General features: G+C 42.1%; 1 protein-coding gene across 1 annotated transcript; it reads right to left on the bottom strand.

Annotated features, from left to right (window-relative positions):
• Positions 1–993: 993 nt before the first annotated feature.
• On the bottom strand, positions 994–2,519 carry LOC134206595 (uncharacterized). The gene is made up of 2 exons (XM_062682321.1): positions 2,335–2,519; positions 994–2,281 (listed from the first exon to the last, which is right to left on the bottom strand). Exons 1-2 carry the CDS (start codon positions 2,398–2,400, stop codon positions 1,031–1,033), a joined length of 1,317 nt encoding a protein of 438 aa, XP_062538305.1. The 5' UTR covers positions 2,401–2,519; the 3' UTR covers positions 994–1,030.
• Between the last annotated feature and the right edge of the window lie 12,799 nt (positions 2,520–15,318).

Here is a 15,318-nt window from a genome sequence, read left to right as displayed (position 1 = left end):
GCGCTTTTTAATTGGGTTTAAACCCGCTATTCGCTTGGTTTGAACCCGTGCTCCAATTAGCGAACGAAAAGTTTTTCTCGGATATATTTTGACGACCTTCCCAACGGAGTTCCGTAGAACTTCAAAATCTACGATAAACTTCGTAGAATTTCCAGAAAAGTTCCGAACAACTAGGGGAAATGACGTCTTTGGCATGTTTTGTTCTGTTATTGTCAGGGGGTTTTCTATAACTAATTATAATCAAATTTGGCACAAACATTCTTTGCATATCAAAGAATATTGTGGCCAAATTTCTTAAAAATTGGTCAACAAAAACCCCCCTGACAATAAGAGAACAAAACCTGCCAAAGCCGTCATTTCCCCTACCTGAGAAAATTCCGTAGAATTTTTTGAGGAAATTTCCTGAAATTGTCCATGGGGTTTAAAGAAAAGAATGTGAAATGAAATTCCGTAGAATTCTCAGTGAAAAATCTATAGAATTTTTAGATGAATTTTTCAGAGAGAGATCTAAAGAATTTTTTGAGTATATTTTGAAGAATTTCATAAGAAAATTTAGGAGAACTTTTCCTAGAAATTTTGGAGAGTTTTGCCATAAATTCCAATTTCCTTTTGAAGAAATGCCGGAGGAAGTCCGATGAATTTCCTGAGAAAATTTCTAAGATTTTGAAATTTAAATATTAAAGAAATTTCCGGAAAATTTTTAGAGAATTTCCTCGAAATATTCTGATTAGTATCACATATAGAATCAAATAAAAGTTAGCGTTTTATTTAAAATCATAACGGACGATAGACTTTGCTAAGTGATGGTGTTTAAAAAGCTACTTGTTCAGAGTTGTTATCGGTGCCAGTGCTTCCTCGTTGTTGGGACTAACAAACTTTAATACAACACTTGGAATGTTATGCATTGTGACGGAGCTTTTTGAAGGTCTGCATCTCGTAGAACCATAACGAGAGGTCATGGAGATTCGGATATTTGCAATTTAAAAGAATAAATGATGTCAAGACATTTTATTAGCGGTCGCCAGTAAAATTACCCTGCAATATCATCTGAAGTAACCATGATCGTCTCTTCTTCGCTGCTACTAGAAATGTCCACATCATTCATTCTCGCTTTGGCTTCCTTGGTCTTTTTCTTCTTATTTTTCTTCTTTTTGGCAGATTTTTTCTCATTGCCCGTTGTTTTTCCTTCGGCATCTTCCGGAATCCATTGTTCTTTAGCAGTAGCAGCTTTTGGTAATAACACAACTGAATTGTCTGCGATTGGTACAATTTCTTCAGTGTCCATTGCTTCGTCTTCATCAGATTTGAGTTCTGTTTTAACAGTTTCTTGTTCCTGGTTATCGCTTTCTACTTCAGACTGGTGATCTGCATTCTCTTCATCCTCTGTTTCCGGGTCCTCGTCTGGACTGTTCTTATCCAGCTTGAAACGCTTCAAGCGAATATGCAATCGATCTTGTGCCAACGCCGTAATATCATTTAACCGAATACACTCACTAAAACCAATGGGAATATTTTTCTTCCGTTTTTCGGTATCGCTCTGAATTACATCCTTGATTTTTTGAACAATAGTTCGGGCTCTTTTGGCAGCTTTAGTTGCTGTTCGGAGTAATAAATCCGAACTCGTCAAAGTAATTCCTCCCAAGTGTAAGCCACAAAGTTCCCCATATGAATTCATACCAAAAACGATCTTGGCTTCAGCCACCCGTTCCTCTAAATATGTCGGGTCAGCAACGGCCAACTTACCCTTGTTGAAAATCCCATAGCTTACGCATATGGGAAAATGATTGATTCCGATGGGAATTGGGTCTCGCTCGTGGATGTTATGTATAATAACCTCCTCTCCGTTGAGACTAACATCAGGCCGTTTAAAATGCGCCAAAGCAGTCAGAGCCGCAATCGAAGCGCAGTCAATTACATTACCTTCATGATTCAGTACATTGATGTCTACGCGAAGATTCCAAACCTTCTCATCAGCCACTAGGCAAAGTGATTCCAGATCAACGCAACCAGAATCTTTGATGGCCCGCTCCAGAATTCGATTCAGCTGAACACTAGCATCCGACTGGCGGCCAAACTCAAAGTGGGGAGCTGCCATGGGGCCCAGCTCAACGTTGATAAACAGTGTCCCTTCATTTGGGCGGGTTGCTCTTGGAGGGACTACCTCACATGAGACCTGTGCTAAGACCCGTGTTTCGCCAAGGGATACGTGAACGCTCCCAAATTCGGTTCCGAAGTTCACGCGTAGTTTGCGAAATTCATCCAGAGTTCGGCCATCTACTCGCTATAACAACACTATTTGAAAGAATACTTTTTTTATTATCTGATTTTACATACCGTGGATTCTAATACCGCTCTTTGAACGAAGCTCTTTTCATTATTCGACACTAAACGTTCCTTCATGTCTCTAATCAAATAATATTACTTTTAAATAACTTTTTGTACAATGAACTTTTTGAATTAACGTTGGAAATAAACAAAACGCTGTCATGTCTGTCATGTGCGCCGGACGTCGGAAAGAGCATGCATGGAACATTTGTGAAAATGGTATTAAATGATACATATCATTTGATGCCATTTTCAGAGGTGTTCCATCATACTGATGATGATGGTGAAATGATGGCTGCTTATTGCCATACACGCAAAAAAACTCCGTTGTTGATTTCTCTGAAACCTTTATAATATAATATACAGTGAACGTTCGATGATTGGGTTTTGCAATAGTAGTTTGTGCAACAAGTTGCAAAAAAATGATTTTTTCGGCACGAGTTGTACGTTTATCCAACGAGACTTGCCGAGTTGGATAAATACTACGAGTGCTGAAAAAATCGAGTTTTGCAACGAGTTGCACACGCTATTTTTTGCAATGACGAAAAATGGACTTTAATTTGATAAATTTGTTCCAAAATTGTAGTCTAATTTTCTTCACATGATCATTCTTGCCAATAAATTATGTTGCTGCGGAAAAGAATCAGATTCCATGTACTGCAAAGTTCAATGAACCGAGAAGCGATAGATGTACTTGCCTTTGGAAATTTTGGATATCATGACCGCTAAACTATTTAATTTATTTTGAAGCGCATAGAATACACTATTTGAGCACTTACCCAAGCTACTTTAGCAAAAATTAGTCACGTAACGACTGTTCTGGTGTTGGTTTTTCATTATAGCACCCAAATGAGTGTTATAATGAATATTATGCAATCCATTTGAGTTGCATAATGTTCATTAAAGCATCCATTTCGTTGGTATGGAAAAGTAGGCAGTTTTATCACTCAAAAACGAACTGTAAACCAGATATTATGATCAGGAATTGCAAAAAAGATATTTTAGTTACTAGATAAAGATTGTCTCTTCGGTTCCCCTTTGTTCTACTGTCCGGAACATGTTGGGTACCAAGCTGTCAAATCGCATGGATTTTCCTTCTTTGACATTTAGCTCCCCTATCCTCGCCAGCAAAAGATGTTTCGGACAGCGACGACAGCGACAATCTTTATCTAGTAACTTAAACATATTTTGGTTTTGCCTTTCTCGTATACTAAGTATACGGTAAAGGCTATATGATCGCTCCAAAAACAAACTTTTTATAGAAGGCCCGGAGACTCAGCTCGACGAATTGAGGTGATGTCTGTGTGTTTGTTTGTTTTTTTTTTCTTCCCAAACAATGGAGGGGGAATCTGCTTGACCTTTCTGCAATAGGGCATATTCGCCAGCACACAGAGGGACTTGCCGATGCATTGCCTACGCCTGCCTCAGCCTTGACGAGGACCCCTTTCCGTCCTCGGGCTCGGAACCCGCCCGGTTGACCGACGCCGCGAAAGCGACTATACCATGTTGTTCTTCGCGCGGCCACTTGTTCGATAAAAGGATCGAACTCGACCACAGAGCATGACCACCGGTATGACCCATGAAGCCGACTCCGATCCCTTGGACCACCTCTTATTTGCGCCTGAACTAGCCATCCTTGAGTCCCCGCGCCACCTTCTGTGTAGCTCCGAGACGATTTGGGCGATAGCCGATAAAACAGCGTTCCAGCCAACTTCGTCTTTACACATCCTCCGAACTAGGTTGTCCGGGGTAGTGTCCAGACCACATGTGGCAATCATGTGGTCACGCATTGCGCGAAAACGTGAGCACACGAACAACACGTGTTCCGCCGTTTCCTCTAAACCTGCGCACACCAAACACTCGGGCGAGGCCGAGCAAGCCAGCTGCGTTACCTGCACTGTGATTTTGCAGCACGCTTAAACGCCGGGCACATCGAACCCCCCATGGGGTGCTTGCTGTTCACAGCTTTGCTGGAACAAATCAAACAATTGCGAGGGTTCGTGCAGCATTGTGCCTTATGTCCCTCCAATATGCAGCGTCGGCAGAGATTGCTTCTGTCAGGGCCTTTGCAGTCCCATTGCTTGTGCCCCGGTTCCAGGCACTTGAAGCAAACTTTGGGTTGTTCGTATATGCCCACAGGGCATACCGACCATCCCACCTTGACGCTCCCTAACTTGATTACCTTGAAGGCGTCCGCTGCAGATAGCCGAACCAATGCTACCTGCGTCCCTGCCGGACCTTTCCGTAGCCGAACGGCTGCGGTGGGCGTCTCCACTTCACACTGTCGCCGCAGTGCCGTGACGAGCTCTTCGACTTCGGTGATCTCGTCCAGGTCTTTAACCCTTAGATTCACCTCCGTCGTGAGTGCCCTCACCTTGACCGTCTCGCCTAGGACTTCCTCCGCCATTTTTTTGTAGGCGGCGCCCTTTTGCGAGACGCCCCGCTTCAGCTCTAGGATCATCTCGCCCATCCGGGACGTCTTATTCGACGTACGTCGGCGCCGAGTTCACCGAGCTTGACGTCACTCCTAATCGCCTTCAAGACGTCAAGGCGACAGTTGTGAGTACATAGCCTCGTCCGTTTTGATGACTAGGGCATCGCCCCTGGAGCGATTGGTGCCTACCCTAGACTTCTTGCTACCCTCATTCGCCTGGGCCTTCCTTTCGGCTCTTGACGTCTTCGGTTTCCTCTTGTTCTTGACGATTTCAATGGAAATGTTAAGGGTGACGTCATATGCGCGTGTGCACTAGCCTGGGACATGAATTGTGCACGGTAAAAAAAATCGACTCAGCCATGCTTTCGCTCATCTATAGATTCTACTATCTATAGTTTTTTCTAGTTGGGGCGCTTTTTAGTTTGGGGTTCGCTAATTGGGGCGAAACCTAATTAAAAAGCAACTAAACGTCAGAATGTCATGTCAAAAAGGCGTTGACGTTTTGTTTCCATGTTTGGCGGGATTAAAGACACTATAAACAAAGACAGGAAATGTTCCAATTGGAATTCCAAATTTACTGTCAGTGTCATTCCAATCGAGCGAGAGACCTGTCATTCCAAAAAATCGCGCGTAACATTTGGGAAGGGCTATTTCAATTATCACAAATACACATGCGTCCAGGAGGCGTCATCCCCCTCTATTTCCCTGGTGTGGGCGGCTGAGAGTTCTCAGCCTGCCGTAACCTTTTACCATCGTCTTTCCTGGGTGGACGGACCTTTATAGATCCTTCCTCTCCCGGTTTGGGAGGTACCTGGCCGGGGTTCAGCTTCCCAGCCCCACTACCCTTGTTCGGGGTAGTAACCCTCCGCGTTTTGAAGCGGCCCCCAGGAAGCTCATCCCCTGGAGACTGTCTCCCCCGTTTATGTGTCTGCTCCGTTGGAGCAGTAACCCCCGACGTGCCCGCGAATGCTTGAGCCTCACTCTGGGTAGACTTTGGCACCGACGTCTTCGCTGGCACGCCCTCGGTCGATTCGACCTTGCCCGAGTCCGCAAATCCTTGGGCCTCAGTCTGGGTAGACCTCGACTCCACGGATTTCACGGGTTTACATTTGGCCGTCCCGACCGCCTTTTCAGCTTGGCGTCCAACATCGACTTTCGAAGTTTCAGCAAGCTTCTCTTGAGGTCCTTACTGATATTATGCTTCGATGACGCAAAGTCGATGATGGCGTCCAGCTGTTCCGTAGCCACCTCGAAGGCCGAAAGCCCATCGCGTTTGCGGTTCATCGCCCCCACAAGCCATGGGCCGTCCATAACCTCTACCGGCGTAGCCGGGGAGAAGGTTACGTGACCCACGCTGAACCTGCGCACCGAGCTGCCGACTATTGCCTCTGGCCTCTTAGGCGGAGACCTGAACAACCCACCTCTTGCGAAGGGGTTGTCGCCTACACTACTACCACTAATTGAAGAATTGACTTGGTTTTCCATTTTGGTCCCACGAGTTGCTCGGGAAAAAAGGTCCACCACGCCAGAGCCCAGCATGACGCGGTAAGGGACAATTACTGTGGAGGGTGCCCAGGTACCCCACAGGCTCCGTTAAAGGCCTAGCTCATTATTTTACCCCCCCCCCCTGGCCATGCATCCCCTCGGCACGAGTCGCTTAACGCCTTGGGATTAGGAGTTAGGGACGATGGACCCTTTGGTCGCACCCCCTCACTCTAGCTGATGTCAGAAGGACAACAGTGCCCAGGCTGCACTACCAGCTATGTACAAAACCCTTAGCTGGTGGTCGATTGTCATCGGAAGACCCGTGGAAGCGTGAGATTGGAACTTGTGAGGACCAGAGCTGTGTAGGTCGCTCCTTCCCAGACGTAAACTCACCATATCGCAGCCCGTGTGTGTGTTTGTATGTGTGTGTCTGTGCGCACCCACATTCCAAAATGTAGCAAAAGTGTCACTTATTTTTTGGGCACTTATCTTCAACCGATTTGCATTCAACAAGTTGCATTCGACGCAGACTTCTATCCCATTGTTTCCTATTGAAAATTGACCAGATCGGACTATGGAATCGGAAGTTATGGCCAACATACTTTTTTGCCCTTCTCGTATACAAAGTATACGTAAAGGCTATATGATCGCTCCAAAAACAAACTTTTTATAGAAATCCCGGAGACCCATAATTTTTCAGGTACTTATCCTTAACCGATTTACTCGCAACAAGTTGCATTCGATGCAAAATGCTCTTCCATTGTTTCCTATTGAAAATTGGCCTTTAAAAAAATCTTTAAATTTCATGGTACTACTGGTTCTAACACTTTCAGTATTGTAAGACTCTAATGTTGTGGCCCCGGAATCGCTCAGTTCCAGAAGAGAACTGGCCTAAACCCCTAGCTGCTGGTCTAGCCACGGCAGCCGTTTGGGGTGGGCTCAAAAGGCCTCTTTTGTTCCGGGTCTCAGGGTGTCAGGTGTGGGGAGGCTTTCGGGAGCGTGAAGACAACCGAATAATTTAATTTCAATTGAGAGGCGTCTATTCATGCAAATTGCAAACATACACTTACGGGTGATTAGTTGGCTTCCAAATTATCGGTGGCTGGCGGCTGGTCGCATGATGAGTCAGCCAAAGCGGTGGCTAGGTATCGAGGTGGCCAACGGTTTGCCGAGCGGAAGGGCAAATCGGCGGGAGGTCGATCGATGAAGCGATGCAGGGGGCGGTCGATGAAGATGCCGATGAAGCCAACGAGCGAGTGGCTAGCTATCGAGGTGGCCAACGGATTGCCGAGCGGAAGGGCAAATCGGCGGGAGGTCGATCGATGAAGCGGTGCAGGGTGCGGTCGATGGAGATGCCGATGTAGCCAACGAGCGAGTGGCTAGGTGGCCGACGGGCGGTCGGACGATGCGGCAACCGATGAGTGGCTTGGCGGTGATGCGGCTGGCGATCAAGATATCTTCAGGTGGCCGGACGACGATGTAGTCGACACTTTTCCGGATAGTGATGCCGCTAACGGACTGCGAGGCGATAACGTGGCTCGCGGTATGCTTGAAACAATGGGCCGACCGATGGTAAGACAATCGTGCGGCCGAAGAGGGGTCAGGCGATAACGCAGCGCACTAGTGGCCGTTAGGTGTGGGGCCGGACGATGATGCGGTCTACAAATCCCCCGTCGGGTGGCCAGGTGTCACGACAATGCCTCCGGGCTGCCGTTTAACCGCGTGATGGGTGGGATGCCGGGTGGTAGGGTTACCACCAGGTGGATCCACAATCGAATTGTTCGATGATCCAGACGGGTGATGTCGGTTGGATGGAGTAGTTTCCACGGGCGTCTACCCAAGATGGCACCTCTGTGTTGCTGAATATAAAAACCACACGATTCACACCGAACAAGCTCCTTACACCGAGCCACAAATCCAACTGCCTCTTTATCTCATCGGCTTCGTTCACCCACCGTCTGACTTGGTCACTCATCTCCCCAAGGAAAGCGCGCGTTCTATACTTCCTGCTTTCAATCAAACCTTCGCTGTGGTCGAGATCGCTCATTGTCGGGTATGCGTTTAATCCACCCACCGTGTAAATTTGAAATCGCCGTTAAAACTATAGCAATTTGTCTTCACGCTTGAATGGATTTAATATATATCTAATTAAATGTTACCCGCCGGTAACAGTATCAAAGTATCGGTTCTCTCGAAAAGGAGTCGGTACTATCAACCCTAGAAGAGCTTTAAATAAGTTTTCTCTACAAAGTTGATTAGAAACAATAAAAAGACTAAAACATCCCCACCCAATCAGTGAAGTCGAAGTTCCAAGGCGACATCAAAATGAATTTTGATGTATTAAAGCAATAATGATTGGCAATAATTGAAACATGTTTTGACGGGAGGTCAATCGATTTCTTTACTTATTTTTAAGCAACTTTCCCAAAAAAAAACATATTTTTATGATTTTGTAGATAAATTACTCTTTTCATAGATATTCTTCTAGGAGCTTTTTGCCTTTCTCGTATACTAAAAAAAAATTAATATCAATTTTTTTGTTCAAAGACTGCTGCAATACATTCAAATGAATGCAAATAAGTGTGAATTGATTAAAATAACTGAATATATCTCCCCAAAAAGCAATTTTGACCTCTTTTATGTGCTTTTTTCGTTACTTTTTATAATACACGAGAAAGGCACCATCACCACTAGGTGGATTATTCTGGGTTTTTAATTTACTTCCAATTATGAAACTTCTGTAATATCACAATATTATAAAGCATGTCGCATTGTCGCACTACAGCTTCAATTTTGCGAATGATCGCATATTACTAGATAGGTTTAAGGGTTTAATTTATTGAACACAGCGCTGACGTTAGTAGACGAACGATGGTGTGTATTGCATCTCTAACGTACGCATGGTGTGTGCCGCAGTCATGTGTTGGAGGAAGAGTTCATTCCAATATGGTGACTAAGAAAACGACCGATTCTAAAATTAGATTTAGTTTATGTACAACACAATACAGCTAGCACATCCTCACTAGACCTGCACAAAAAATAATATCGTGCAATATCAGTTTTTAGCTAGCAAATCAATGAGAAACCAATCATGGGACGTGGGTCAAATATGGCTATTATGGCTTCTGTGAAATTTATCATGAGTTGAATCATATGACAATCCTTTGAAATATCTCAATATTTTTTAATAATTTGAATCCCGAGATGAAAAAGCAGGTTGTCTGTATCAGAAAACAAATAACGGGTTGGGATATGGAATATGGAGCTCTTAGGAGCTGTTAGGATTGTTAGTAGTAATTATAAAAAAAATCCTTGAAAACCCAGACAATTCATTCAACTGTCCATAAGACGAGAGTTCAATAATTTCCATTTAATTCCACCACGTTTTGTAATCTGCACTAAATCAGTACTGAAGACGGCATCATGTGATGGAATTATATGGAAAGTACTAAACTCGTCTTATGACAGTTGAAGACATTCCACTGAAAGAGCTTAAATAATATTTCTCATTATTGAACATATTGGTATTTAACTGTCAAAAGCTACGGATGTTGCATAGACATTTAGTTTATCTAAGATTGGCCGGTTTTTTTTATTGAATATGAAAATTTTTATCCGTTTTAATCGCTGGATATTGTAACGTATCGTTCACCTTGATCTTTCGATCGATACAGTTTGCAACCGTTTACTGTCAACAAGATAGTGATCTGAGTCCGTGTTTGGACCTCTGAATGTCCGCACATTGATAACATCCGAATGCCGCACAGTGCTTTGTCCCTTGGACAAAAATGGAAAAATCGACTCTCGTATTTAGGCGAATCAAGTAGACCATGTTATAACCATATGTTTCAATTATGCTGTATGCGCATTAGTATCTTTGTGAGGTCACTGGAACGATCAAAACAGTTCGTGTTTGTAAACATTTCCATCGTTGAAAGTGGATGATTTATCACCTGTTAGTGAAAAGCATCTTTTGCATTGCCTAAGTTTTCAAACGGCACCTTTCACTGTGAAAATCGATATGGAAAGCGTAAAATCAAGTGAATAAGATCCAATTAAATGTGTTTCTGCTGGATATATGTCGATCATTGTGATGAGTAAAGCTTCCAAGTCATGGGCACAACTACAACTTCAAACAGCTTTTTAAAAAAAGTACATCAAAACACATCTCTGAAAATCGCACCAGAGCTCACTTATAGTATTCTTAAGATAATAGAAGTGATTCCAGCTGCTCTTATTTGCTCTATTAATAGCTGTTAACGTTTTTCTAGGTGATACTCTTGCGCTCAACAACATAGATATATTAATGTGACCAGATATATTTTGTGCCAGCGCGGGACATTTTTTTTAAATCCTTGTTTTTATTCAGAAATGTGCTTGAGTCAAAACTTTAAAACTTGATAAACCCCTCTGGGACTCGCTTGCCTCTGGATCAATCACACAACCCACCTCTGTTATGAATGAATCTGTTCAACTTTTTACAATGGTGCGAGTTCCTGATGGTTAAACTTATTTGTATTGGTTACATGATTCATTTAACTAACATTCAAAGTGATAGTATCATTCGTTTTATGCAATTAGCTCAAATTTGCTTAAAATGCCTACATCTTACCCAGTTTTTTATTACTCCCCGCAAACTGACAGACGATTTATAATAAATGAAACAAAAAAAGATCCGAGCTACTTAAGATTCGTCGAACTAGCTCAGATTTCACGTGAAGTTTTTACTGAAATAATATTACAACATACGAACACGATGTGAGTTGAAAATGTTGAGCTAGGGATCCTACATTCAGAGATCTTGAGCCAATCAAGCTTTGAGAACTGCCAGAATCTGAGCTAAAGGAGCATTGTTATTTTTTATTATTATTTCTAGTTGTTGACTTCTACTCAGCTTCTACTATAGTGTTGATTTTCGAGATTTTTCGGCTATGCAGTCTGATTTATTAGAACATATTTTTAAATTTTGTCCAGCTTTTCGTCATCGGGTTCGATGTCTTCTTCCAGGAGAAAAAAATTGATCGCTTTTTGTTAAGTATGATAGGCGTTCCGTTACAAAGAGCAAACATTTTTTTCCATGAAGAAGACATCGAACCCGATGCCGAAACGTTGGACAAAATTTAAAATTTTATTCTAATAAATCAGACTGTATAGATGAAAAATCTCGAAAATTTATTATTTCTGTGAATTTTGAAATGATTTCAGTTCTTCACTTTTAAAAGCATTGTTATTGTTGCAGATTGAGTAAAATATTCCTCAATAGCACGTTCAAACCTTCAATTTCCCTTATAATAGCTCTTTTAGTAGGTATCCAATTAAACATCGTCGTTCTTGTGTACATAAGAATTTGACTAGGATCCCTAGAATTCACCAAAACAGGCTTGACAAAATTCCTCAAACTCGCTAGAGTTTGGGACGATATAAAATTGGAAACCAACAAACACGTGTTCTAAGTGAGTGCTTGTGCTGCCGCTCGGCGTTATAATTTTGTGGGAGACGGAAAGATACAAATGACGTTAATGACACTATAAGAAACCCTTGCAGAAACCACTTTTCTGCGTCCAAATTATATTTCTTACATCTTAAAAAAAATTATCACCAGTAACAAAAAGAGTAAGGAAGAGCTAAACAAATTTACTCTTACTCTGTTTGTTACTGATGATAATTTTATTTAAGATGTAAGAAATATATTTAAATTGGACGCAGAAAAGAGGTTTAAACCACATGCGAGTGTGGCCGTGGCGTTGGGTGAAAGACCACTCATCAAGCCTCCGAAGCGATGCTTTGTATGTGACGAAAATCGAAAACCAATAATCAATATAATAAATTTTCAAAATACAGCGGGGGGCTGATCCGACAAAAGTATGGCCGGACTATCGGGGTTTCTCTCTTTAATCCGACTGTCAAATCCATACATTTGGGCAAAAACAAAATCACAGCACAAATTTGAAAACTGACAGCATAATGTGTTTAAATGGGTGTTGATACTTTTTAATCCGGAAAATTCCGAATTAGCGAGATCCGGACTAACGAGTCGTCGGATTAGTGAGGTCCGGATAAGCGGGGGGATACTGTATTTTAAGTTCTTGAAGAACGTTTACTAAATTACTGCTATTTCAAATATTTCTTTATTTCGCGGGACATTATCTTGAAATAAGTGAAACGCGGGACATTTCGCGGGACTCTTTTCAGCGCGGGACAAATGGCGAAAATGCGGGACTGTCCCGCGAATCGCGGGACGTCTGGTCACCTTAGATATATACAAACAATAGCTTTCCATTGATCCATTCCAACGAAAAGCTCATATGTTGAAGTTTCTGTCGGATTTATATAATTCAGATAATTTCTCAGATGAACTTGAAAAAGAACTAACGCAGATTTGCAAGTTCTTTTGTTTGATCAAAAATGGTCACAGAGCTTTCGATCTTCCGAGAAACTTGAGAAGCAAAACTCTCGCTGATTGTCTTCTTTGGTAAATCGCAATCCGAATACAAATATTGAAAACCGTTTCAGGAATGTTCAAATAAAACAAAGAAACAACGTGTTGAAGACCTCATCAATAATAATGAACCTGAGGAGCTTGCATTTGCGAACAATATTTCAAGTGGCTCAAGCGCAAATCAGGAAAAGGTAATGACAGCAGCACAAGCACTGGCGTTGTACATTGACTTTGATTTATCCGAGAGAAAGTACAATCGGCTTCGAAGTACTTTAAACGAGATTCATGCAAATCTGCTTCCTAGTCTTTGCGCGTTGAAACGTCCGCTGAGGTGATTTGCAAGACCTAATGAATTGCACCTCGCTAATCATTATGCAACAACTTTCGATAGAGAGCCCAAGGACGGTAAAACTTGTATGCTAATGGGCTTTTGATGGAAGTTCTGGACATAGAACCTACACACAAACATTGTCGAAGACTGAGAGCTCAGATGAGAGCCTGCTTTTCGTGGCTCTAGTTCCATTAAAAATTATCGACATTAAAAACAACACTATCCTCTGGTGAAATTCGCGGCCATGTCAGACATCCTTCATTTTCTGGCCATCCGGAAGATGCTCCCAATCGAACCATTCATCGAAAACGACGACACGCCGCATCGTCCCTGATGCCAAATGCCCGGATGAGCGGCTGAAATTCCTTGATTATGATGATTCCATGATTACCGAATCCTAATCCCCGCCCATCCTTAAACATTGTAAACTTAACCTCGAGTCACCACGAATACACTGGCTTCTACCCCTCTGTTACTAACTTTATAAGATGATATTGATTGTACGTATCAATAACCATGGCTCCGTAAAGTGTTATACACGCCTGAGCCTACAAAATAAACGAACTTGGAAAAAAATTAACGATTCCAATTTCTGATACCGTCGTTAAAAAAACAATTCCTCAAATCATTTCTAAGGATATCCTGATTCTATAGTATAAAACATTAGAGCTGGCGTTTACGTCACTTATGAGATGATCAATTGGAAATTGGTCAATTGTTGTAATAGAAACTGTTATCATACCTCATATTTTTCGTAATAAGATCCTGATTCTGTGAGGCATATCGTAAAATCTAGTGTTTACGGCATTTATGCAATTATCTATTCAACATAGGTGAATTTTGTCCCGTAGCTCCATACGTTCGAAGCACTGTGTGCCGCCCATCTACCATAACATGGTTTCTCTGATTACAAGTGGTGAATTGGGTGACTTCAGGTGTGCTTTCGGAAATGATTTGGTGCAAAGTAGATGCGACTGATGAGCATTAGACTGATTCAAATTTTGACTTTTTCGCTCCTCTGTGCTTAAACGATGACATTTGATGTTTTATTAACCCTTCTAAATTTTTAGCTAATTTGAATGTAACCAGACTGAACACGCGCAGTTTGAAGTTTGTATGGAAATTACTATAGGAATTGCCACATAAGTGAAAAACTGTTCCGTGTTGCGACCCATTAACAATTCAAATGTAATCGACACGATGCTTTCATAGAATACTTCTCAAGCAAGAGGCCAGTTGTTGTTGCGAAGCGATTTGACTTTTGTAAGCAAAGTTATTAATGAAACAAAAATGCTCATTATTGTTATTGATGTTATTCTTTTACGTGTTAAATTGATTTTACCACGATTCAGTATTTCTCTAATAACTTACCTTGCAAGCATAGAATCGTTTCGCAACAAAGACGATCAGTTTCATTGCAAGATTTTCTATATTGGCAACATATTTATATGTTTTGAGAGCCTAATGAGCAACGTTGCGGAACGGTTTTCCACAAAAGTGACTGTTTTCATAGTAATTTTCATACAAACTTGAAACTGCGCGTGCTCAGTCTAGTTACATCCAAATTAGCTAAAAATTTAGGAGGATTAATAAAACATCAAATGTCATCGTTTAAGCATAGGGGAGCGAAAAAGTCAAAATTTGAATCACTCTAATGAGCATCCCTCTGGCAACAGCGAAATTTACTAGCCGTAAGCCGTTCTCATTGATAGCGGAGCGGAAGTTCTCCCTGTCGATTATGGGACGGAGCGTCTCCGATATCAATTTTCACGATATACTCTGGGAAGTCTCCATAGGCTTCATTAAGATATTTGTAAAACGTGTCCTTCAAGTCGTCGGATTTATCGTTTGTTGGTGCGTAGATGTGGATTATGCTGTAACTGTAAATTTTGCTTTGTCTTTAGGTTCTGTTCAAATATTACATAACGATTGACAAATCTTGACAAATCTTGAAATGAGTACCGTACCGATTATTGTCTTTATCAAAGATAGTCTTGGAATAATTTTCTTGTCCTCTTGTACCATGGTACAAGTACTACAGGTGTGTCCTTAGTATAAGTGTGTGTCGAGCGTGTCCCCCAGGGGTGTTTAAAATGAGAGCAACGTACCACCGACCATTGCGGCGGGATGCAGGCGTATTCGGTGCCGTGCGAAATTAAATTCATGATTATCACGCAATCTCGCGAATTTTTATCCGATTGGTAAATACTTTCCGTACTCTGTTCAGTAGTGTAGCTAGAGAAGGAGGGGGTGAATAAGGAGGGCAAGGGGGGGAACTTTTTTTTAGTAGAAAAACACATCCGG

The sequence above is a fragment of the Armigeres subalbatus genome, chromosome 1, assembly GCF_024139115.2.
Source record: "Armigeres subalbatus isolate Guangzhou_Male chromosome 1, GZ_Asu_2, whole genome shotgun sequence".
NCBI lineage: Eukaryota > Metazoa > Arthropoda > Insecta > Diptera > Culicidae > Armigeres > Armigeres subalbatus.
Note: the sequence above shows the minus strand (reverse complement) of the source record. Positions and strands in the feature narration are given on the sequence as shown.